At 35.0% G+C, this 27,736-nt stretch overlaps 1 protein-coding gene and 1 long non-coding RNA gene across 2 annotated transcripts in view; both read left to right on the top strand.

Annotated features, from left to right (window-relative positions):
• Window positions 1-25,858, top strand: part of LOC137003048 (zinc finger protein 678-like) — a 53,288-nt gene extending 27,430 nt beyond the window's left edge. Inside the window, exon 3 of the mRNA XM_067363065.1 lies at window positions 25,258-25,858. Coding sequence (XP_067219166.1) covers window positions 25,258-25,858 — 601 coding nt within the window. The remainder of the gene's footprint in view (window positions 1-25,257) is intronic.
• On the top strand, window positions 14,576-20,892 carry LOC137002519 (uncharacterized). Its single transcript, XR_010891884.1, has 4 exons — window positions 14,576-14,630; window positions 19,299-19,347; window positions 20,351-20,389; window positions 20,484-20,892. It is a non-coding gene; the product is annotated as an uncharacterized lncRNA (long non-coding RNA).
• Window positions 25,859-27,736: the final 1,878 nt, after the last annotated feature.

The raw sequence follows: 27,736 nt of genomic DNA, 5'->3' as shown, positions 1-27,736 counted from the left end.
GTGTGAAATAAAAATTTTAAACACGGATACTTTATTCTGTATGAGCTAAGTGCCACGTGGCTATAGTGTTATTACACTCATCGCGGAGCTCCGCGCTGAAACCGAGCATATGCGCGCTCCGCCTGTATATCATAAAAACAATCGTATTTTTCATGTGTTCGTATTCAAACTCGCATCGCGAGCAAAATACAAACACACGTACTGTGCTGAGGGAAACATAGCCTACATACAGCTCGCGTTTTTGAACGCAGCTAGAGCAGGCAGAGGTAAATGAACTGCACTTTAGTGACATTTGAATTCTCGCTGTAATGCGATCTCACGCAAACATATTTTCCATTTGTGCTGGTAGATTACAGCAAAACAATCATCATGCACACAAACCTCTGCTCTGGTCGCGTCTCAGGAAAACACATTGTGTTGTAGCACTGAAACGAACACCAACGATATGTCTCTGAATGACAAGAGACCGAGGCGAGCTGTGATACTTCCTAATACATACCAAAATTATAATCTTATGCATACTACAGCGCAGTGATTGGATTAAATGAGCTTTTTGTCATGAATATATGTCGAGAAACAGTCTACGTCACCATATTCGACCATGCCCATACTTGGCCGAAAACACACGATGACGTCAGATTTTGTGACGTTGCTCCGACTAATAGCTTTGCAAACAGGAAGTCAGAAATCGCTCTGAAAAATGCAAAAATAACTATTTTTCACGTATGAATAACATTAATGAGTACTTTTAGTGTTTTCAGTGATGTGCAGCCTAGGCCTATACATATCTGTTTATATCTCTTAAACAGTTGAGTTAAACAGTTGAGTTTTGCCGTTTTTGAATCCATTCACCCGATCTCTGGGTCTGGCGGTAGGCCTACCACTTTTAGCTGCAGCTCAGCATAGTTCATTGAATCTGATTAGACCATTAGCATCTCAGTCAAAAATGACCAAAGTGTTTCAATATTTTTCCTATTTAAAAGTTGACTCTTCTGTAGTTACATCGTGTACTACACTCTAAAAAATGCTGGGTTAAAAACAACCCAATTTGGGTTATTTTGGCAACCCAGCGCTGGGTTGTTTTGACCCAGCAAGTTGGGTTAAATATTTAACCCAGCATGCTGGGTTGTTTTTTGTAACCTAAATTTTGGTGTAAATTACTACATTACAGTATTTTAATTAACCCAAATGGGTTTTTAATTAAACCCAGTAATCTTAGACATTATAAAATCACTTGTAAACACAGAATGACTATCAAAAGGTAAAAAAAATGTTTAAAACAAGGACAAGGGCAAACATGGTCAAAAGTAACATGCATGTGAGAAAAATCAGAAAAGAATTGCAAAATCAACAGCCACAGTTTGTACAGATAAATTAAATTGTTTTTCACATTTCAGTGAACACTGATGAATATAACTGGCATTTAAGACCAAATAAGACTTTTTTTGCATAATATCCACTGGCAACGAAAACACTACACAAATGATTTGTGAAAATTATGTGAAAGAATGTGAGTTTGAATGGGAGTGTGAATTTCTCCACTAAACAACAATGAACAAGCATTGAATATTTGTCAGATTATATGCTAAAAGTTCGTTGAGTCCATGAATACATACAGAACACGCATCACGGCCAATTTTCATGACCTCCAGGATAACTGATGTCCAGTCATGAAGCAGCTCCGTCAGCACAGCAAAGGCATGCAATATCCTTTAAATTGTCCAGGACAATCTTCTCCTTTAAAAGCATGGTCACATCAGTGATCTTCGTTGGAGAAGGTTACTCTCTTTTTTGACCAGTATTCATCCTTGTCACCACCTGTTGATCATTGATTAAAAAGAGGAAAAAGAAAATTACTAGGGAACACAAAACAAATTCCTGAAACATTTGATGATTAAAACTGAATAATTTTCAGACAGGTGCATCCACATCATTGTGAAGTGACTCAAGAGCAGCTCTGGAGATGAAGTTCAAGTGGATTGTCCTCATACAGGGAGACTGCAGATGGATTAGATTAATCCATATAAATTAAAAATGTCCAGATCTTACTTTTTTAGCCATAAATTTAATTGTGATCTTGACATGATATCGTTTAACGCCCGGCCCTATTCAAAAACCATGTTTGAAATCCGATGGCTCAGTGAGGCCTGCATAGCCAGCAATGACATTTCCTCTCTCAAGATTCATTAATGTACTGAAAACATATTTAAATCAGTTCATGTGAGTACAGTGGTTCAATATCAATATTATAAAGCCACGAAAATATTTTTGGTGCTATAAAAAAAAAACTAAATAACAAATTATTTAGTGATGGCCGATTTCAAAACACTGCTTCAGGAAGCTTCGGAGCATTATGAATCTTTTGTGTTGAATCAGCGGTTTGGAGCGCCAAAGTCACATGATTTCAGCAGTTTGGCGGTTTGACACGCAATCCGAACCATGATTCAACACGCTGATTCATTGTGCTCCGATGCTTCATGAAGCAGTGTTTTGAAATCAGCCATCAACTATATAAGTCATTATTTTGGTTTTTTTTTGGCGCACCAAAAATATTCTTGTGGCTTTATAATATTAATTTTGAACCACTGTACTCACATGAACTGATTTAAATATGTTTTTAGTACATTAATGGATCTTGAGAGAGGAAATGTCATTGCTGGCTATAGAGGCCTCACTGAGCCATCGGATTTCAACTAAAATATCTTAATTTGTGTTCTGAAGATTAACGAAGGTCTTACGGGTGTGGAAAGACATGAGGGTGAGTAATAAATTACATTCATTTCATTTTTGGGTGAACTAACCCTTTAAACAGTTAACATGCCAAAAAAATCTTTTAAAAAAAATAACTACTTTTTTCTTCAAGTATTAAAACAGACGTGACATACCTCACACATTTTGATGAACTTGGAGGGCTCCTCTTTAAAGTATTAGTTCACCCAAAAAAGAAAACTGTCATAATTTACCATTCCTCATGTCGTTCCAAAACCATAAGACTTTTGCTAATCATTGAAGCACAAATGAAGATATTTTTAATATTCTCTCAATTGTTTGTCCATCCATTGCAAGTCTGGGAGTACAACATTTTTTAATGTTCTGAACAGACATGATTGCCTTACATGATATGAACATATATAATTTAGAATTGTATTCACATATAAATATTGGTATGGACTACTACAATAACTTTGAATTTTTGAAGCTTAAAAATACTGATTATCTAGACTAAATGGATAAAAAATAAATAAAAGAGATGAAAATATTAAAAGTATCTTCATTTGTGTTTCATAGATGAACAAAAGTCTAATGGGTTTGGAAAGACATGAGGTTGGGTAAATGGTGACAATTTTTATTTTTGTGTGCACTATTCCTTTAAGAAAGGAAGACCAAGGAGAAGGGCTCCTCTCCAGTTGGTTTGAGTTCTGCAATGAACAACACGGACATCAATTATTTTAAAAAATGTCAAGAAATCATACTGTTACTGCATAAACATTTTAATTAACGTTAAACAGGCAGTAGACAACAGAAACATTAATTTTCTAACAATAAACTCACATAAACTCAAAAGAATGGAGCACTCCTAGGCAGGGGCGTAGCAGCCATTTTAAAAGTGGGGGGGACAGCTGTATGGTGATGTGACCCAAAGCTGATATTCATAATAATAAATTCTAAATAGAATACCAATTGGCATTTTACAGCACCCTAGTGGCAATTTTGGGAACATGCCATGATAGCTTACAGGAACCTATTTTTGTGAAATCATCCTCAAAATTTAAGACCAATGTGAGACCATCTATACTTTATTTAGATAAAGATATTTTATGATATTTAAAATATTTCAGTTACACTACATTTGAACAATAACTTTTCTTACTTCTTAATAGTTGTGTTAAATGAGTATACAGATTACATCTACAGTAATTTTATACAGCATACATTTTATGAAAACATATCAATAAAACCTAAAAAAATATATATATTTACAAGTTTTTAATATTTTCAAGATCGAAGTGAGATTTTTAAACAAAACTTCCAAACTGAATTATACATTAATATACATTAATTAATATAATTATAATTATACATTAATTAATACAGTAGTTAACACTATTGGAACACACAGCCTTTATACATAAAACTAATTTTATTTAACAGTTTGAACATAAAATAGAAAATGTTATCTTTTTTTTCTAGCGATTATCGTTGATTTGATTACACAGATCCTATTTAAACTGAGCTGACCTAGACAATGACGTCTCTGCATTCAATAATAAAATGCCTTAAACTGGAAATTCAGTGTTTAATCGTGTCATTATAAATTACTCTATTCTCCTATTTGATACTGTTCAGTGCTTTGACACAATCTGTATTATTAAAAGCACTATATAAATAAAGGTGATTGATGGTTGATCTTTTGTTTTAAGGAATTAAATTGATGTGTAATTCCTTAAAATATTGGCAAGCAGTTCCAATTAAGAAAACACTGCCTTAAAATAGTCAATCTGCTCTTTTTATACAAATCGCACCTGTACACATTCTGGAGAGGTTGAGCAACTGTCCCCTCTCTCTGTCAGTGACGTCACAGCCTGCCTTTCCTACAGACCAGTTAGGACATAAAGTAGAATATTTACATAAAGTATAAAAATATATATATTTTAAATTTGATAAAGTATTTTAAGATATTCGGTGCAAAACAAATTTGATTTATTGTGAAAGGATAATTCTACTCCGCGAGCAGCACGTTGGCAACAAAAGACAGAAGAAACCAATAATTTGTTACGTCTCATTTAGCAGACGCTTTTATACAAAGCGACAAGTAGGACAGCATTTAACACACTGAATCCGGCGCGTCTTGACGAGGTCCATACGGGTTCTGTTGTCTTTTGACGTTACAGTAACAGTTAGTTTAAATCATAACATGAAAACTTTATCGCGTGATTCGTGTCATCGCGACATACTGTAACATACTTACAGTGTGTGTTTGAAAAAAGGATGTAATCGCCCTTTGCTTTTTTCTGGGGTGCATTTTATCCCAGACGGCCTAATAGCAAAGTGAATGAACGAACGAAAACTCACAACAGCAACAAGAGATTTGAAGCTCATAGACGCGCCCAAGAGATGATTCGCTCTGTGATTGGCTGAATGTTAGTTCACTCAAATCTAAGTAACAAATCAGAGAACACTGCCGGTGCCGGAAATATTCACGCTGGATCCAAAAAAATAAAAAATAGCAGGGGTCAGAATCACCTGTTTCTAAAAGTGCGGGGGACGTGTCCCCCCCGTCCCCCCCGGTTGCTACGCCCTTGCCTAGGTCTCTGGCTTGATCTACGAAATCAAACATGGTTTTATCAAAAAACAACTGATAATGACGTGGAATTTTAAATTACTTACCATAAATCGTCTTTCCCTCTCTCCTTCTGTACGTTAGCCGAGAAGATCGCGCAGCAGTCGCCTGTCGGTTAACGTTACTCCTGGTGCGGTCCAAATGAACACACAAAGCGCAACAAGTCAGAAATATTACATGCAAAACATTCATTTGAACAATTATCGCTTCAATATCATCAAAATAAACCAACCTTTATCACATATCGTAGTTTCATTTCCTTAAGGAAAACTAGGTCATTACATTCGGGTTAACCACGAAGATTAAAGTTAAATAATGAATTAAAACGTGAATCTGTTGATAACCTTCCATTAACAAACTTCAGGAAACTTGTAAATATGACACAAGAAGCCCACTATATTTAAAAACGTCTCTTTGATTGAACAAAAGAGGCCGTTGAGACATGAGGCGAATGAGGCAAAAACTGCGAAATTTTCCATCTAAGTTCTTTTCTGATTTTTTTCGCCTTCAAATGCATCTCGAAATACTTTTGGACAGAAATAAGTGAAAATATCTTTAATTATTTATCTTTACTTACCATAAACCGTCTTTCACTCGATTCCATCCGAAGACGCAGAGAAAATGGCGGCTTCTCGCACCGGAGTCCTCAGTGCTGTTAACGTAACGTGCATGCTCTCCTTCACGTCCGCGTTCCCAACCCAGCACTGCTGGGTTAAGAATAAAAGGGATCTTCAACCCAAAATTGGGTTGAATTAACCCAGCGGTTGGGTTGAAAAAAACAACCCAGCATTTTTTAGAGTGTAAGGCCGATGGAAAATTAAAAGTTTTCTAGGCCGATATGGCTTGGAACTCTCTCATTCTGGTGTAATAATCAAGCAACTTTGCTGCCGTACCATGGGTGCAGCAGGCGTAATGATATTATGCAGCACCTGTGACCCTGTTTGCACAGGGAGCGTGCCTTGCAATCATGTGGACCAAACATTTGTGAGAGACGCTGCGTAATATCATTGTGCCTGCTGCACCCATGGTACGGCAGCAAAGTTCCTTGATTATTACACCTGAATGAGAGTATAGTTCCTAGCCATATCGGCCTAGAAAATTGCAACTTTTCATTTTCCGTCGGTTTTAGTAAACAATGTAACTACAGAAGAGTCAACTTTTAAACAGGAAAAATATCGAAACTCTGGTCATTTTTGAGCGAGATGCTAACGATCTAATCAGATTCAATGAACTATGCTAAGCTATGCTAAAAGTGGTACCGCCAGGCTGAATGGATTCGAAAACGGTAAAACTCAACTGTTTAACTCTAGGGGAGTTGGAAAATTAGCCTATTTTCAAAAAAAGTGGAGTGTTCCTTTAAGCTGATGCAAATGCAACAGTTAAACGTGTCCCTCTAATTCTGTTTGAAAGGTCCCTAATGCGGATTAATGTTTTAATCAAGACCTATATATATTAAGTTTTTCACCTACCTATTTTGTTTTCCACAGTTGTCTACATGAGAACCCATATGGAAAAGTTTTGTTAAAAACATCTGTGATTCTTATATGTTCTAACAGAATATTATAAGGGACATATATGCTGCAAAAAACGCATATACAAATTGCATAATATTTATGTATTTTCAATCCTATATGTCATATATGTCCAAGATATAACTAAAGTCTTACAGATTTTCATGATGTAAAAACAGGTAAATAATACAAATTTAATAGGCCTATGAATAGTGCATCAGTATAAGGCTGTACTTCACTCATGCCCTCGCTCTTATCTTGTCCTAAGTGGAGCCCTACGCCTGTCAATCACAGTCATATAATGTATAATCATAGACTTTCAATCTCAGATGAAACACATATAAACTAGACGCAAGCACATATATTAATTACAAAATTAACATTTTAATTACAAAACTAATTAATTAAATTAACATTTTAACGTGGGATGACACTTGGTGACTTTAGTCGCATTAGCTAGCCTATGTGAACACAAAAATCATGGACATGATTCAGATATTTTAAAGGGTCAGGGAAAAAGTCACACTTGGCTCCTTTGTGGCCAAATGACCACCATAGGAAATTAATGGGAAATACGAAAACACACAAAAACTCTGAGAATCTTTTGGTGGTACAAACTACAAATCAACCATTGTACAGAAAAAGTGCACAGCAATGAAGGGGTCACGCTCTAAAATATCAAGAGTGCAAAACAGACACATTACACCAATGTGACTATAAAACAGAGCAAGTTTTTGCAAATGTGAAATATCAAGAAAATCAAGAATTCAGCCACTATGCAGGAAAAAAAACAGCAAGGAAGAAGTTTTATTTAACTCAACTATGGTTTAAAAATTACTGTATTGCTTAATTAAAATTAACCCAAAGTATGTTGGAAATGAACATTTATTAATGTTCAATGAATAATTATTAAACAATAAACATTTATTAAATTGCTTATTAATACATTTATATTAATAAACTATTAAACTATTAAATTTATATTAATAAAATATTAAAGCTTACTAATCAACATTCATTCTCTAATTGCATCTGGTTTTTAATTTCCCAACTATTTTGGGTTCATTTTAAGCTAGCCATATAGCAATTTTTAAAAAATAGTTGGTTAATTGGTGTAACCCTGGTAACCTATGCTACCAGCAAAGAGAAAAAAGTTAAGAAAAAGAAACAAAATCTAGAAAAAAAAGAGATTCATCCAATCACTGATCGTGCTGCAGTGAGAGACACCCCTAAGAGCCAATAGTAGCGGCGCATTCATAAGTCCCGCCCACTGGTCGCGCCGGCGCTGCTTTCAGCGTGAGCAGATGAGAGAGAGAGAGCAGATCAGCACAGATGGACCAGACAGTTTCTCCAGAACATCAATTGATCTAACTGGAAATGTGATTGAATGCACTGAAAGTGGAGCTTTTGAAGTCGATGCGTCAGCCTGAAGTGTTGTCGCCGGAGACAGAAAAGAGAGACGGAGCGGATCCCAGCGTGTTGAAGCACTGTGAGTAATCTTCCTTGTGTGAATAAAGATATGATTCTGTTCTGCTTTAGTGAGCGAAATTTCAGATATTAATCCGAATATAATGTAAATAACATGTCGAAGTTTCTAAAATGATTAATTCTGAGCCGTTTTGAGTAAGTTACGGTAGGCCGCGTGCACACCGCGCGAGCTGAACTGATTAGCACATGGGCTAAAGCTAACACGTGTAAACATGATAATTTTGTCATGAAATGAGATAAAGAGTGATATATGAGTGTCGGTGTGTTTAATAACTGCCTATTAATGTTTAATTTGATTGTCAATTTGAGATATTCATATGATTTATGGTAATGTCTGAATCAAAAATAATATATGGTTTGCTAAATAATGACTAAAGGGCGTTTACTGTACATTCAGTTAATCATTAATTACTAGCTTATTTTTGTTTGTTTTTGCATGAATGTGGATCCTTCAAATGTTTAATAAATCTTAATTAATGGCTAATATGCCCTTACTAGCCTGTATGTTAAGTTAATCATTAATTACTAGTGTGTATGTGCATAATTGTGGACCCTTAAAAACGTATTAACATCTGCCTCCCTCCCCTTCAGGTACAGTCATTTTATATATTCATCTGTTTACATTTATTGAGGTAAGAAGACAAATATCTAAGAAAATGAATGCGTATCATTTCCATCTCTTGTTTCTTGTTCCTTGACAGACCCAAAGGAAAAGGACAGTGATTCCCAAACCACAGAGAAATGAATGACTGTTGATGAGTACAAGCACAACCTCAACAGAGACTCGGAAGAGGCTGAAATAATGGAGGAAAACAGAAAAATTGAGAAATGATAACAAAAAAGTAAAAAAAAAAATGCACGTATTAGTTATTTTACTGTTTGGTGAATCAGCAGCCAGCTATCAAACTGTTTGGTGGTTTATTTTAGTAGTTTTTTTTCTGTCTTTACACTTAACTTTTAAATTATTGTAGAACTGCTATTGTTTCAATATTATTATTCAACTTGCTATGTAAAGTTAAGACAAAGAACTTAATAATTATTGGTAATTAATTGCATTATTATCAAGTATATGACAAGAAACCTGAAAGTTATCCAACCTTTAATGTCTAGCATGATGGCTTTGAAAATGCATCACTAACATTAAATTCATCAGCTTAGATGACCATATGTACACATAGGAGGCAGTCGAGTTGGTAAATAGGTGTAAGAGATTGCTTTATCATATTTTATTTTGCTATATCTTTGTTGCTAGAGCTACCAAATCTGATAAATGAAGTGAAGATGGCCCTGAAGTCTCAGTGTTCGTCAGCATCAGTCACATGACTTGGAAGATGGGACAGGATTTGCCACAGAGTAATTACAGAGCCCTTCCAACAGAACAGGTAGTGTACTAGTTTATCAAGTCAATGAAGTGCTGAAACCCTGTTGTTATTATTACTATATTCAAAGTGATCCAGTTGGAGTAAGTTTAGGTTAAAGGATTAGTTCAGTTTGAAATGAAAATTAGCCCCAGCTTTACTCACCCTCAAGCCATTCTTGGTGTATATGACTTTCTTCTTTCTGATGAACACAATCTGAGAAATATTAATAAATATTCTGACGCATCCAAGCTTTATAATGGCAGTGAACGGGATCAATGAGTATAAGCTGAAAAGAGTGCTTCCATACATCATAAACGTACTCCACGCGGCTCAGGGGGTTAATAAAGACCTTCTGAAGCGAAGCGATGTGTTTGTGTAAGAAAAATATATTTAACAAGTTATGAAGTAAAATATTTAGCTTCCGCCAGACCACAATCCATATTCAAGTTATGAAGAAAGTGTAAATTGTGATCATGTCAGTTACACTTTTTCCGTAAGTTTAATAGGGAAGGTGTAGGACGTAGCGTAAGCTTTGTGAGCTGCAAGAGTTTTACACTTTCTTTGTACGTTGAATAAAGAAGGCAGAAGCTAGATATTTTACTTCATAACTTGTTTAAATATGGATTTTTTTTACACAAACGTATAGCTTCGATTCAGAAGGCCTTTATTAACCCCCTGGAGTCGTGTGGAGTATGGATGGATGTGGATGGAAGCACTTTCTTCAGCCTTATAGTCATTGATCACTATTACTGCCATTATAAAGCTCGGATGCGTCAGGATATTTATTAATATTTCTCAGATCATGTTCATCAGAATGAATAAAGTCATATACACCTAGGATGACTTGAGGGTGAGTAAAGCTTGGGATAATTTTAATTTCAAAGTGAAATAATCTTTTAAGTGTCTTGCTCAGTGCCACAATAGTGGCAATTCCTGTCAAACTCACAACTTTTTGGTTCTATTTGGAAGTCCAGATCCCCAAACATGCTGCTGTTGATTTGTCTAACTTAATATGTAGTCATGGACTGTGGGCCACTTTGCTTCCTAACATCAGCAATGTTTTGCCTTTTGTTTGTTTGTCTCACAGGAGCAATGTTGCAGAAAGTGTCCTCATGTGGTGCCTGCCAGCATTGGTACAGCAATTAATGCCAAACTTACTGAAATTAGAGGGAAGAATACACAAAAACATCTGAAAACCTTAATGGTGTTTGATGATTGATAGCCATGACAGTGTGTTCAAGGTATTTTGTTGTTGTTGTTGTTGTTGTTGTTGGGGTTTGTGTGTGTTGTCTTCACAAAGTTCAGTTTGATATCAAGTTTTAATTTTAAATTACTCTTGTGGAGTATAATTTGATTGTCTTGTTGATTGTGTTGAAATAAAAGTATTTCTAATGTAAGTTTGTGCAAGTAATTGACTGAAATCATATGATTTGTATATGCAGAGATATTGTAATATTTTATGAAATCATGTAAGATAATTATATGTAGAGATATGAGGAATTAGGTGGAAACATATAAAATCTGTATAAAATTCATATGAGCAAATGATGCAAAATTTAAATAAATCCTATATGACTTGCATATGATTCAATCAAGAATTTTAAATGATTTGTATAGGAAATTTACTGACATTCATACACATTTTCTACTAAAATCATTTACTATTACATACTGTTGTCATGTAAAACTCGTATAAGAATTTTGCAGTATTCATATATGACCTAAAAATCCCATATAAGTTTTATGTGTGCTTTTTAGTATGAAAGTGGCCATAATCGGTCTGATTTTGTATATGACATTTATTAGACTTATATGAAACATAAGGAAATTCTGGCTGATTTGAGTAAGGAAGATATATGGTTGGTGTATATGAAACATACAGGTTTTTTTCATATGGGAACATGCATAAGTGTCAAATGTGTCCTTGATGGTGGGGTGTAGGCATGTGGCGATACCAAATTTTCATGTTGCAATAATTGCTGAAGCTTTTATGACAATATACAGTATTATCACAATATTGAAATAAGTTGCAAAAAAAGTGTTGTCATAACTTTTTTTCTTATAATAAAAAGAGCTGAACATTTAATACCTAAAACAATATAAAGTATAACAAAAGACAACGGATCTAATTTTTTTTTTTTTTTTTTTAAGTCTTTCGTGTCTATGGAGGTGAGAACAAAAACTGCAACAATACAGAAAATGCAACAGCAACAACATCAGAGGATGAGGATGACTCTGACACTCAAGATGACGAGAATTATGTGGAGAATGAATATGCTGAGGTTGCTGATATTCTAGCCAAGTATGAGCTTGAATTTCATTTGCCCAAGAATCAACATTGTGCTTGCCATTTTTAACCTGGTTTCCACCATAGATGTTGAAACTGCTCAGTCGGATGAAACCTACAAAAGGTTATCAAGATCATCCTTCTCCAAATGTTGGGCTTTGTGGAAAAAGAGTAGCTGGTCCACCAAAACTGCAGAGATGGAGGAAGAGGAATGTAGTATGGAGTTAATTCATTCAAATGCCACTCAATGGAACTCTTTCTTTCAGTGGGGAGGATCCTGAAGATCATGAAGGAAAAAGGAGATAGTCCTTTCCGGAATCTCTGTGCGGGATTCAAAATCTCCATGTGCATAATGTTATAATATTCTAAATATAAGGATGCTATGCATTTTCTTTTAAAGATTTTCTCAGAGACTTTATGCCTTTTTTTCCACCAGCAAAAGTGATTATTTGTATGGCGTCATGGCATCCTGAATTGTCAGATGAAATAATGGATATTTTTACTAGTAATTCATTCTAAAAGTGGGAAACAGGAGGGGTAGCAGCAAATCATTACAAATTAATGCAAATTGATCTACTGATGAAACATTTATATACTGATTCAGTAGCATCTTTTTTGTAATCAGCTACTTTATATACAGTCTTAAACGAGGTTGTTCTTTTATAGGTTCACTCCTGCAGAAAAAAAGCCTTTTTTTGGGGATACATTATGTCATAGATAAGGCCATATCAGTGACATAATGTATTCCCCAAAAAGGCTTTTGCCTAGTTGATTAATATCTTGCAGGGTGGAACCAATGCACATGGGCTGGCTTGTACCAACACTCAACAATCATGGTTCCAAACATATACGACCCAAGATATCCATGAACTCTGCAAGAGCCTGGTAGATGCAATCCTCACGGGTGTCAACAAGGCCTTCGGGGACATGCTCAATGATCCTGAGCTGATTGCGGCTGCAATCCTCCAAAGTTTAAAGCCATCCTCAAACTCGGTTCATGGACATATGCATATAAAACTAAATGAAAAGCAAGGACATACTAATTAGTACATATTTATGTTTTTTTTTTTTTTTCTTAAATCACAAACTGATTTTAGAACTAAAACCTTTAGATGGAATAATGGGTGTTCTTGTATGTGTGACCCTGGACCACAAAAGCAGTCATAAGTTGCAAAACTTTATCAAAAATTATCGATTTTTGTTTTATGCCAAAAATCATTAGGATATTAAGTAAAGATCATGTTCCTTGAAGATAATTTGTGAATTTCCTATCATAAATATATCAAAAATGTATTTTTGTGAGTGGATATCCATTGCTAGGGACTTTAAACAACTTTAAAGATGATTTTCTTAATATTTTGCACCCTCAGATTCCAGATTTTCAAATAGTTGTATCTCTGCCAAATATTGTCTCTACCATACATCAATGGAAAGCTTATTTATTCAGCTTTCAGATTATGTATAAATCTAAATTTGTCAAAATCTCAAAAAATGTACCCTTATGACTGATTTTGTGGTCCAGGGTCACATATGATAACTACATAATTTGCAAAAATTGGCAATATTCTATACACACTTTCATCAGTAATGTGTGTTATTTTTGGAACTTTGGAATGATAAGATAAATATTATATTTTAAAACAAATAAGTACATATAAGCTTTATATTTTTAACTAAAAAAAAAAATTAATTAATTTTTAAATTGTTGCAGAAATATTACTAAATGTGTATAGTATTGTAGGTCTTGACTTCATAAAGGGAAATATGGAGGAGACCTCACAGCTTACAAGTGAAAAAAAGGTTTTACCTTTTTTGAACACTTGAGTTTGACTGAGACTGACTTGTTTGGTCCATGTTTCATTCTGCCACGTTTAAGAGGCTGTTGTGTTGATCTTGATTTGATGAAATATTGAAGTGTTCAGTTTAATTTATGTTTTAGGAAATAAAACCTCACAAATCAACTGTTACTTGTTTTTCACCAACATATATCTTGTTGGGGACCTGTGCTGCTTTGAGTAAAGTAAAGTAAAATACTCAAGAAGGTTAAATAAGACTTTCAAGTCGTTGGTGACTTGTAACTTGTAATGGAGCCATTTTTGCAGTAAGGTATTTTTACTCAAGTATGGTTTTCAGGTAGCATGCCTCTGTTTGCATCATTTTGGTCATCCTGCTCTCAGTCATTAATTGTGTGTCACAGTCTTAATGGAAACAAATAGAAAAGAGCTCATTTCACCAATTTGTTTAGTTAATTTTTTTTTTTCTGGCCTTCCATAGCCTACAGGTAGTGCTCATTTAAATTATGGATAGCCTACTTTGTGCTTTTGAGGGTTTGAGAAAGCATCTATTTCCCATTTCATCTGGAAAGCAGATATCTCATAACACCTTAAAGTAGATTTAAATGCACTCTAAATCTTCCCCTGCCCTCGAAGTGATCATTTGCTTTTTTATTTTTTTATTTATATTAGATTAACGCTTGTATCATGTATAAACACTAGCAATTTCTTTTTACCACGCACGCTTTGAAGCTCCACACTATACATTTCAGTGGGTGGCGGTAATGCATCTAGGTTTCTTTGCCACCCGCCGATAACAACAGAAGAACAACAACAACTCTTTAGCCCTCTGGTGGTCTTGTTCATTTGGTAAGTGCTGGTTGTAGATCAGTTAAGTTATTGTTCTCAATTTTAATGTCTTATAGTTATCTCTGTAACTGAAATCAATGGATTCACTGTAACGTTAGCTTGGAAATCGCATATTCATGAGTTTTCCAGATGTGCGCTCCTTGTATCTCAGTCAGAAGGTTAACTGAATTATTTCATATGGGCTAGGTATAGTTTCTGCGCCGCTTGCAATGAAAATGTTTACCTTCTCTTTGCTGTTTATACATTTTATTGCTCATTTTGTGCAGTTCTACATAACTGAATGACAGGCATCTTGGTGTAACTTTCAACTATTGTCTAAATTGATTTCAGTTGTGCTACTGTTTGTATTTTGCGATGTTTTTAAACTGGGATTCTGTGACTTTATTTGTTGTTATTCTTTATTGAATACATCAATGACTATAGCAACTGGAATAAACCTGTATAAATGTATCCGTGAGCATAATATTTTGTGGGTAGTTATGTAGAATGAAGCTAGTTATTTATAGAGCTATAAGCTAGAATTTATAAAGGTTTAAATACGGATATTTAACAAAAACGCATCCGTTTGCTTCAAAAGGCCTTTATTAACCCTCTGAAGCCATATGGAATACTTTGATTATGGATGGATTTTTTTTTTTAAAACATGGCCACCCATTCACAACCATTATAAACCTTTGAGGATTAAGGATATTTTTTTTTATATCTGATTGTGTGTCTGAAAGAAGATGGTCATATACACCTAGAAAGGCTTGAGGATGAGTAAATCATGGGATAATTTTCATTTTTGGGTGAACTATCCCTTTAAGCCATGCCTACAACATTCTGGATCCTTCACTGGAAACCAAAAATAACTCACTCCCTCTAAATGTTTACTCTTTGAATTCTTGCACCTGTGAACAATATAAGTTATCACCATGTGCCTAAATGTTTGCTAAGAAGTATTTCCTACTAAAACAAGGTGGTACTCTGGTCAAGCCTATCCATAACATGCCCAGTGCATTATGGGTGTTGAACATTTCTTACCTATTTGGCAAAAGGGAAGACAACAGCCATTTTTCTGTGTTTTCTCTAGTCAGGTAGCATTGATTTCAATTTTTTTCGCCATTCTACCACATAGGCAGTCAAAAGTATATTTTGCCAGCAGAGTGTATGTGTCAATGAAGCCTTGAATTCATTTAAAACGTTGATTCAAGTTCATTCAGGAATGTGTGTTGCTTAGTCAAGTCACCTTTATTTATATAGCACTTTATACAATACAGATTGTTTGAAAGCAGCTTTACAGTAATAACAGGACAATGATTCAGTGATTCAAAGAGTTCATTTTTGCTGTACAGAAACAGTAAAAGTAAAGTGTCACTGTTCAGCTGAAGTCTGTTCAGTGTTGATTCAGTTCGGTTGTAAAGATAATCAATTATTAAATTAGTTCATTTTGTAACGAAATGTGTAGCGGTTATTAATAAATTTATGGATGAAATATGAATATAATAATTCATAAGGTTATGAATAAATTATGATTCATATATCGACCCAACGGGGAATTAAACGTATATTGTGAATCAATTACAACGAATTATAATGTATTACATATATGATTAGTTCTGGTTTAATAATTATTTAGAGAAACTGTTCGTTTGTCCAGCAAACTAAGTCCCTCACAGAATATTATAAACAAGAGTTATTATCTGGCCATGAAAATAACTTGCTATTATAACATCAAAGCATAAAGCGATCGAAAAAACGTTAAAGTGACTTGGTTTTCAGCTGAAAGAACAAACAGAACAATCGAGCATGAATAACGTTTTAATATATGCAAACTACGAATACAGAGATTATACGTCTAAATTATATACAGAAGGTATACACATATACACAAGAGTGAAAATGAAGAAAAGACATGGAAAGAAAGATGATCGAAGAATGGCAAATTACACAGTTAAACCTTTTTGGGAGAGCCAGCACAGAAATCAGTTTAGACGAATTCAGATAAATGATAATACTTGCTTATTGGTTCGAGTCCGTGTGTAGCAGTTTCAATGCGCCTGGCTGGGTTGGTCCTTTCAGAGAGGGTTTCTCCGGCGGGGTTTTCAAAAGAGGTTTAAGCTTAAGCAACTTAGCCGAAGAGAGAGAGAGTCTAGGAAGTGGTCCTCCCGAGCTGCGCGCGTGGTTGGGAAGCGCGGTCACCTGAGGCGTCCGTGCACGAGGTGCTCGTGAGTCAGTCGGGAGACAAAGAAGAAGAGGAGCAGCGAAGAAGAAAGGAGAAGGTGTGTGTTGTTGTTTTTATGGTAACTCAAGCTAACACACCTCCTGAATTGTAGCGACCAGATGCGCAGCACTATTTGGCGGGCAAAGTTCTTTTGTTTGGAATCCTAGCTGAATTTGCATTAATGCCCATCAGATCGGATTTCGAGATGGAGTGTGTTCTTCACAGGATCATTAAACACATAGAAAAATGCATTTGTCCGTTTGGTGACATGTCTAAATGAATAGCTCGAGTCCGGAGCTTTGAAACGAGATCAAACTCGATAGGTCAGAAAGGCATAGAAACCAAGTTATGGTTTACAGACAAAATTATATCGTTAAAATACACACTAGCACAAATACACTCATTTAAACACTGGGAAACATGCATAGGCCCTAAAATACATGATGAAATACATACATAAAATACATATTCAGCATAGTTGTATTTTACAGTCAAAAATGTATGATTGTGTGTTTCTATATGTGTCTGTGTGTGTGTCTTTGTGTGTCACTGTGTGTGTGGGGTGTTGGAATGCGGATCTGGTCAGTCTCTGGGGGGGGGGGGGGGTGCTCCTTTTGAAGTCAGCAAAGTGAGGAAGTTGCCGTTTTCTGTTTACTCTCTCAGGTCCACAAACCTGCCGAAAGTCACAGTCGTCCGGAGCCGAGTTAGTGATTAACAAACAAAGTTCATCAGGTTAAAAGCGTTCTGAAAACTCCAAAGTTTATTGATTATCCTGATACGTGTGCATACGCTACAATTTCATCTATAAAGCAGTTCTGCAGAAAACATAGACATCATTGTCCAGCTCAGTTCAGTTCTCAGTCCAGTCAAATCAATATTATATTATATTATATTATATTATATTATATTATATTATATTATATTATATTATATTATATTATATTATATTATTTGTCCCCAACTAAGCAAGCTAGAGGCAACAGTGACAGGATCCAAACTCCATCAGGTGACAGAATGGATAAAAAATTAAAAAAAAATCTTGGGAGAAACCAGGCTGTCACAATATCAGATTTTTCACACTAGTTTTAGTGGCCAAAAGAATTCACGGTAATGATATCACAATATCTATAGAAATCCTGGGGGGAAAAAAAACAATGTTATCAGTCAAATTCATCTTTACTTTGTTTATTTTATGTTTTGCTTTTTTTTAATCCAAAGAATCATACCATTGCATACAACAATTACAACAACTGAGACTCTGGCTTCTTTGACACTGCCTAAGAAATAACTGGGTTCTCTCTCTCCTGGTTATTTGGTTAACAGAATTTTGTTATAAGAATGTTCTCCAAATATTCAGTGTTGCTTTTGGGAATGTAAAAAATATCCAGTTTTCTTGACATTAGAAGAATGTCATATTTTAAAATGTATGATGTTCCTGAAACATTCTTTTAATCATTCAAACACATGCTGTGAACAAGCACAGAAAGAAAGAGAAATAAAAACACAAACTACGACTTTCTTCAGCCACACACTGTTAAATGTCACTGTAGATTTAGCAGCACATTACTGTAAAAACCTACAGTACAATACTGTATTTTGTATTGCATTCTGGGTAATTTAGTTTGAGCGGGAACATTTTACAGTATATTTTAGTGTTGCTGTAACCTAGCTGTAACTTGGCTGTAATATGCCAGGCAAAAATACAGGATTGCTGTAAACAGCGCCCCTCGACTGACGTCAGAACACAACGGCAGCTCACTCACTCACTGTAAACCCTAACGCTCAAAATACTTAATTCGTTTGAGTAGGACAAACTTAAATTAAACAAATTAGTTCAGTTAAATTAACAGTTATGAGTATTTAAAACTTTTTTTTACTTTTGAGTTCACAGCACTGACATATTTCAAGTAAACTAAACTGTTTTAGTTGCAGCAGATTTCTAATTCCCAGCATGCTTTGCATCAGACTGTCTAAATGTTGAAATAAAGTGTTATTTTGTGTGTTTTTGCATAAGATTAACATAGGGAGACATAAGTTAGTGTTTAATGTTGTGTTATGTTGGGATTGACAGGGGGTTCTGTTATGTTAGTTTTGTAGGGTTACCATTCTGGTGAAGAGTAGACCGTGTGGTTAGGTTGAGGATGGGCTGCAAAACTTTTAAGACCACATATACTGTATGTTGTTTGATTATATACATGCAAGTATATATTGACAGTCTCTTTGATAATTATAATAGCATGTGTTTTTTGCTTACTAACATTTAACCAAGATTTGAATGTGATGTTTATGTAAATTAACTATATGTACTTGAGTAGGGCGAGGCTGAGAACTGTGGGAGCGAAGGAATGCCAGTGATGTGATTGTTAATGAGAGACACCTGTGCACCACACTAGCATTGCTCCACTTCCATGGCTCTCGGCCCCGCCGAGTTGTTTTGAGTATTCTGAACTTATTGAGTTTTACAGTGCTCGATGGATATCTGGATGCTTCACTCGGTCGATATCTGGAAGTTTGGTAAGTTAATTTTACATTTTATAATTAGGTTTTAGGATTTTACGCTATAGTGTACATAACTTGTAAAATGACAGTGAAAGTTCAGCCAGCGAACGTTGCAAAAACACCGTTATAGAGTTAACTTAGGTGTCTGTTTCACGCTTGTCCCGACATTTTAAATTCTAACTCGGTGAATTACGTTACATCTGGTTTATTTCGACCAAACCAGATCTGTGATTGTTGAAACGCTGAAAAGACAAATCAAGATGATTTTCGTAAGTTTTATTTTGTTTCTGTCGAATTTGAATTTACTGTGTTTTACGATGGTCTGTGAGGTAAATTTACTGCATTTGCTAATGGAGTCTAAGTTTGAATGATCATATGATAACAAAAATGTCTAACGTTATCTCTGTAACGTTAGGGATCGTTTTTATAATGTCCGATCTGACCCTGTCAGCAAAAACTTTTAGTTTTGTACATTGACAGGGCTTAAACTGCTAGGATTTGCAGTCTATTTCCCGGATGACGGCTGCAGCTGTCGCGGTCAACACTGGACCTATTTGAATAAGTCGTTTAGACAGGAAAACACGTGAAAACAAGGCTTAAAAATACTTAACTTTCCTTTGCAATGTAAATAGGTGATTTGGGCTTAGAGAGATTGACTGTTGGTACCAGTTTAGCATTTTACTTAATCATTATTTGTCATTACAATCACAACGCTAACTGAGTCTTCCACCTAAATTAAATTATGTATGAATAAAGGTAAAAATCATATATATATATATATATATGTATTTTTATATGTATGTATTTATATATGTATATATATATCAGAGTTTATATATTAGTCAACATGCCATGTATGCCAAAAAAAAAAAGCAACTTAGAATTTTTAGAAGCAGAAGCTTTTTTTATTATTACTAAAGATATATTGTTGGAGTGTATGAAATACAGTGATGTGTTAGCTTATACGTCCTCAACAAGTAACGCATAACTGAATAAAATGTATTTTGATTTCTTACAGCTCTACGGTGTGTCTTTGCAGCCTGGGAATACGTTTTCTGTAAGTATTAGCCATTTTAATACAATGTTTTAGACGGGTTAGTTCATCCAAAAATGAAAAGCATATTTATTAACTGGTATGATATTGCTAACAGGTTCCTGGTCAGAATCAACCCTGAAGATGGAAATGCAAGACAAAGTGCCAGACAGGGAGTCAGCAAGGGGACCAAAAGGGTGGTGCAGAGGAAGGTGACAGCCATCAACCCACAAAACTTCAAAATGATGCCTGCACCCACACACACTTGTTTTTTTTTTTTTTTGTTTTTTTTTGTTTTTTCGCTCAATTGTCATTCATTTACCCAACCCAATCCTCAAGTTCTCTTTTCTTGTATGTTTTTGTTTTTTACATTTGTGCACACTTAAAAGGTTAGTTCACCCAAAAATGAAAATAATGTAATTTATTACTTACCCTCATTTCGTTCCAGCCCCGTAAGACCTTCGTTCATCTTCAGAACACAAATTAAGATATTTTTGATGAAATCTGATGGCTCAGTGAGGCCTGCATAGCCAGCAATGACATATCCTCTCTCAAGATCCATTAATGTACTAAAAACATATTTAAATCTGTTCATGTGAGTACAGTGGTTCAATATTAAAATTATAAAGCCACAAGAATATTTTTGGTGTGCCAAAAAAACAAAATAACGACTTATATAGTGATGGCCGATTTCAAAACACTGCTTCAGGTAGATTCGAAGTGTATTGAATCAGCGGTTCAGAGCGCCAAAGTCACGTGATTTCAGCAGTTTGGTGGTTTGACACGTGATCCGAATCATAATTCGACACAAAAGATTCATAAAGCTCCGAAGCTTTCTGAAGCAGTGTTTTGAAATCGGCCATCACTATAAAAGTCATTATTTTGTTTTTTTGGCACACCGAAAATATTCTTGTCACTTTATAATATTAATATTGAACCACTGTATACTCACATGAACTGAATTAAATATGTTTTTAATACCTTTATGGATCTTGAGAGAAAAAAATGTCATTGCTCCCTATGGAGGCCTCACTGAGCCATCGGATTTCAACTAAAATATCTAAATTTGTGTTCTGAAGATTAATGATAGACTTACGGGTGTGGAACTGCATGAGGGTGAGTAATAAATGACAGAATTTTCCTTTTTGGGTGAACCAACCCTTTAAGGGGACAGTTTACCCAAAAATCAAAATTATGTCATAATTTACTCACCTTCAAGTTATTCCAAACCTGTATAGGTTTCTTTATTCTGCTAAACACAAACGAAGATATTTTAAAGAATGTTGGTAACCAGACAATTGACCGCACCCATTGACTCCCATAGTATTTTTTTCCCCCCACTATGGAAGTCAATGGTTTCTATCAACTGTCTGGTTACCAACATTCTTTAAAATATCTTCTTTTGTGTTTAGCAGAAGGAAGAACTTCATATAGGTTTGGAACAACTTAAGGGAGAGTAAATTATGACAATTTTTCGGTAAACTGTCCCTTTAACAGCCGTTAATACCTGTTAATTGCTGATTCACTGAACATGCAATGGTTTTAATAGTTTGATTGAATAAAACATATTTTTGACAAGAACATTGTTTGGATTGTCTTTTGATTTGCAGGTATTCTGTCATCATTCATATTACTTCCTATAAGTTTATATACCGTAATAACTACATATTATGTAATTATAATATTAATATTATTAGTTATTTTGAAAATTGCAGTAATATTTAGCAGTGATATATCAATATTGATATTACAGTACAATACTGTATTATTAATTACAGCAGAAGCAAACTAAAAGTAGAAAATGCAGTAAAAATACAGTACAGTACTGTTTTGTAGAATTACAGTACTGTTCTTTTGTACTGTAAATTGAATTACAGTACAATTACTGTAAATCACAATACAGTAACTTGCTGGCAACCCTGCTGCCAGTACTGTACTGTAAAAATACAAGAAAATCGTTAACAGTGCAGCCTTAGATGAACTGAAGATGAAACATCTTCAATATCGATATTGAGATGGAATATCTCAATATCTGATTAAACAACTCCACAAACAGGATTACCAGCTTCACTTATTACTAATCAAACTGACTTTATTTCTGTAAGACGTCTAGCAGTTCTTATTGAGAATTAACAGAGGTTTGGATGTTGATGTCTTATTAAAATGTTTCAGTTCAGGTCACCATCATGGAGATGAGTGTTTGTTTAGTTGGGCTCTTGACCCTTGACTTTTTTGAGTTGCTTTTTTTTCATCAATTGCAGGTGTTTTCAGAAAACATTTCTTTATTGATAAAGCAGATCAACATGTCTGTTTTAACAGTCAAATGAGTTGCACTGGGGAAACAACTGGTTTAAACAACTACTTTTTCTGTAGTTTTTGCTTACTTTTGGAATGTTATATGAGATGTATTAAATTAAAATGTGATAAAAAATAATTTTTAACACTGAAGTTATTTATGTAAGATTGTCCAGAATTATTTAGAAATTAAATACAACACACTTAGATATCAGCACTCATCATACAAATCTCAACAATGGTGGAATAATAATAATAATAATAATAATAATAACAGCTGCATAATTTATTCATGCTGCAATGCATGCTGGGAACCATGAATATGTTTTGTATGCTGGCATGAAGCATGTCACCATTGTTGTGTTTCATAAGTCAAATGTTGATGTCTATGAGTGTATAAATGGCACAAATTATGTTTTAAACAAAAAGTTAACAATGACAGTGTTTTTTTACACTCACAAACATCAGCATTCAGCATCTGAAATGCAACAATGCTGCAAATTATGTTTTTCACATTGGTTGAGTTCCATACTTTTCAGTAATGCTTCATTTCCTTAAGTCCAGCCCAAAACTTTAACTGACAAAATAATGTGATAGAATTTTATTGCCATGTCAATCAAGGTTGATATGGGCCATTTTTATCTCCTTAAAGGTGATAAAGAGGATGTTTTGTTTTATACATTTTTGCAATATTACTTAAAACTGTCTTTACTAACTGATAAAAGACTATTTATTAGGTGCACTTAACGGAATAATATTAATATACATCATCTGTGCACGAGGTAGGGCCTTAAAAACATCAGCCAATCGTTTACGCAATCATCGCGTAAACAATTGGCCCTCTGGCTCGTCAATCACTGCCGTGACGTTCCTTGTGAGAGACGTGCGCGGCTGCACGCTCCAGTAACTTTCCACACTCCACAGGCGCTGCATGCAATGTTTTTGTCAGGAGACAGGAGTAACAACTGCAGATTATGAGTTACCTGCGGTGAGTCCGACATAATGAATCCACTAACACGACACAGCGAATGCCGGTGGTAAACACTCGTGTTCCAATACTCGTGCACGAGTTTTGGGAGGCGTTCCCTCGAAATGAGCTGTGAAGGAGGAGGGTTGTTCTTACGCATGCGCTCATTTCAAAAACTCACTAACAGTCTCTGGTTTCTCAGTTGACGAAAAGATCCTCTTTAGCACCTTTAAAACAACAGCATTTATTGATCTTTGTTTTTTCAACATTAAAATCTTGTTAACATTAGTTAATGCACTGTGAACTAACACGAACAAACAATGAACTGCTGTATTTTTATTAACTAACGTTAACAAAGATTAACAAATAGGGCCTACAGTAACAAATGTATAACTCATGGTTAGTTCATGTTAGTTAATATATTAATTAATGTTAACAAATAAACCTTATTGTAAAGTGTTCACCTCTTCAATTACCCACATTTCCAGCATTTGATTGTATTCATATAACCAATTAAATTTTGAACACACATAACAAAGAAAACAGATCAAAATGTATAACCATACTTGCATGAGTTGGAAAAATGCAGCAATTATTTGTTGTATATAATGAGTTGTTTCAATCGTGCTGATGTTCAGGGAAAACAGCACAAATAGTTGTGTGATATTGCTTTAAAGGTGCCCAAGAATGCTTTTTCATGTAATATAAGTCTAAGGTGTCACCTGAATGTGTCTGTGAAGTTTCAGCTCAAAATACCCCATAGATTTTTTTTTATTCATTTTTTTTTAACTGCCTATTTTGGGGCATCATTAACTATACACTGATTTTGGCAGCGTGCCACCCCTTTAATTCATCTGCTCCCTGCCACACGAGCTCTCGACTATATTACTATATTATATTGATTTTTGTCCATGGGGAACTGATTGGATGGTTGTGGTTTGCTATTGGTCGATCTCATCATGTAAGTGACAATTACCTTATCATGTAAGAAGATACATATCACACACCCAAAGGTTACAATTATTTTATCATAGCTTTTATTTTTGTATCCAGCGTCAGACACAGTGGTCTCATTTAAGAAACTTTAAAATGTGTTTGATTTATGTTGAATCACTGAATAAGGTTGAAGTGGCATTCATTGTACGAAGTAATCTATATCATAATCACCTTTTTCATACCTCGCTGCTCATACCTTCATTCAAGTCATTCCCAACTGAAAGCTGTTGTAAAGATGGAGATTATTAAAGAAGAGAATGACAATATGAGAAATTCAGAAGCATGCAGAGTTAAAGATGAAGATACTGAGGAACAAAGAGGTTGGTGTTTGTTCTTGATTCTTCATTAATGACTGTTCAAAAAATGAAAGAAGCTAATGTTCCTGACAGATTAACAGAATAGTAGACTGTTGTTAAAGATTCATAGAAGCAAAAATAGCATTGTTGTTAATAAGCCAAGGACAAATAGAAGTGATGTTTGAAAATCATGTCTGAAAGCATTATATTCTCATTTTACACTTAATGAAAGTACAAGAGGAAAGTGAAGAATTGAATGAAATGGAGAAGAAACTTCATGATGACATAACTGGAGAAAAAAAAGGACAAGAACTACAAAGAGCAGAAGCCAAAACGACTTTTACCTGCCCTCAATGTGGAAAGAGCTACAAAAACCTTAAAATTCACATGCAAATTCACTCTGAAGAGAAGCCGTTCACATGTGATCAGTGTGGAAAGAATTTCAAATGGTCAAATAGTCTCAGAGTTCATAAGCTCATTCACTCTGGAGAAAAGCCATTTGACTGTGATCAGTGCGATAAGAAATTTTTTAAGGAATCGGACCTAAAGGACCACATGAAAGTTCACACAAAAGAGAAGCCTTACTTGTGTTCTGTTTGTGGAAAGGCATTTTCATGGCTGGGCCAATTTAAAGACCATGAGAAAATACACACTGGTGTGAAAGAGTATTTGTGCTCCGATTGTGGTAAAGCCTTTACTACAGCCACTCAGTTAAAAGTGCACCGAAGGATCCACACCGGAGAAAAACCTTACAAGTGTTCATATTGTGAAAAGAGTTTCAAGCAGTTAGGAGGCCTGCAAGGACATGAGAGAATTCACACTGGAGAGAAGCCATATCAATGCCATCAATGTGGAAAGAGATTCATCTGTTTCAGAACTACACAGATTCACAGAAGGAAGCATTGCCCAAAATTAAATGGAATGTCAATACAATTTTAAGCAATTTATAATAATATTTAGTATTTTTATTTGAGAGGGGGTGTTATAAATGTGAGAATTGACTGGTGTTTTCTTCATACCTCTGTATAATTCTGAATAAAATTTATAATAAAGTATGTTTGGAAGTGCAGTGCTGCTTTGTGGCAGGGGTAACTGCTCTATTTCTGCAGTTCTATAAGCATCACCTACTGTCAGAGAGTGAATTTTATTCATATAAAATACAAAATCATTTATGATCATGCATTAAAATGGTTTAAAGGTGGAAATATAAGGGCAGGGGGAGTAGAGTGCAGTCCCGAGGGTACCCCCAGCCTGTGAGGGGCGAGGTGTTTGGCAAGCGGGGCAGGGCTGAGAGCCATGGCAATGGAACGAGGCTGGTGGCACAATTGCTATTGAGTGTCACCTGCGCATCACACAGGCCTTACAGAAGGAGATCTAGAGGGATAAAAGGAGTGACCAGGCCTGGATTTTATGTTGTGTTCACTGATGCCAAATTAGGCAGGTTTTGAATTTGATTGTGCGGGGAAAAATTTGTTTGGGCAGGTGGTCAAAATTTGGCCTGGTTTGGGGTCAGTTCGGCAGTTTTCAAACATCTACATTTTATAGGCTAATTGGTTAATAAAAACTCAAATGTGCATGATATACTCCATAAAATCAGTTATGATGTAACAGGCCACCGACTCTTATTGATAGAGTTCCCATTCACTCGCATTATTTGACTGACAGACGGCAACGGTTGCAGTTAAAAATCATCATTTGTGTTCTACTGAAGAAACAAAGTCATCTACATCTTGGATGCGCCGGGGGTAAGCAGATAAACATCAAATTTTCATTTTTGGGTGAACTATCCCTTTAAGGTGGAAAAAAATTAGATTTTGTCAACTCCTTCAGGTTTTATGACTGATGGTTTGTTTGCTCTCGAAAAGTCTATATAATGTGATTTAATGTTTTTTTTTCTTTGCATATGGGTAATTCTTATAATGTTGTTTCATGTTTATATTTACATATACTGTATACTTGGCCCTATCTGGACCTTTGTCAACTCCGTCAGTATTTAACACCATCAGGTGAAGGTTTTTGCTAATTTTGAAAGTAATGTCTTATTCTTTTTTCAATTTATTGTGTTAAAATATTAAAACATCAACTGAACTACGATATAATGTCTGATTTGCCTAAGAAGAACATTGGTTATATATGTTTAATACTAAAAGGGAGGTTAGATTAAGGAATTTAGGAACAGGATCATAACCCTAATTTTTTTTCTTTTTTTTTTTTTTCAGAAAGAATTGGTTTTTTTTTCCACTTAGCTCCTTTACTGAACACCATTATTACATAGGCCTAATTGAAGACTTTACACTTGTTAGATGGATCAAATTAAAATAGCATGCTTTTTAATGCGTCTGATGGAGTTGACACAAATTAAGTTCCGAAGTGAATAAATGTACATTTTTAGATCCACTAAAGAGAGAACCGTCCGTCTTGCATTCACTTTTTCCACTCCTCCCCTCACTGCAGCCGCCTACCGATTTTGCCTGGGCTTTAGCCCCGGATCGTTCTCAGGGAGTACGAAGCAGTGAACACTGCTTAGGGACCCTGTCGAATTTAACGCAGCAAGTGTTTCGCTATCTCTAATGGCTCCAAAAGCGACAGCACATTATTCCCTTGCTGACATTCCATAATAAAATAAATTCTTCATACTTAAAAAGATACATTTATATAATTAAATAATTAATAATTGCCTAACCATCATTCTTTGCCAAATAACTATCATTATAAATGTATTTATTATTGTACAGCATATCCTTGTTGTGACAAATGATATAACTATGTGGGAAGAAAGACCAGAGACTTTTATTTTGATTATCTGAACGGCTGGGG

Source organism: Chanodichthys erythropterus, chromosome 16 (assembly GCF_024489055.1).
Source record: "Chanodichthys erythropterus isolate Z2021 chromosome 16, ASM2448905v1, whole genome shotgun sequence".
In the NCBI taxonomy this organism is placed as follows: domain Eukaryota; kingdom Metazoa; phylum Chordata; class Actinopteri; order Cypriniformes; family Xenocyprididae; genus Chanodichthys; species Chanodichthys erythropterus.
The sequence above is the reverse complement of the archived record's forward strand: the minus strand, read 5'-3'. Positions and strand labels throughout refer to the sequence as shown.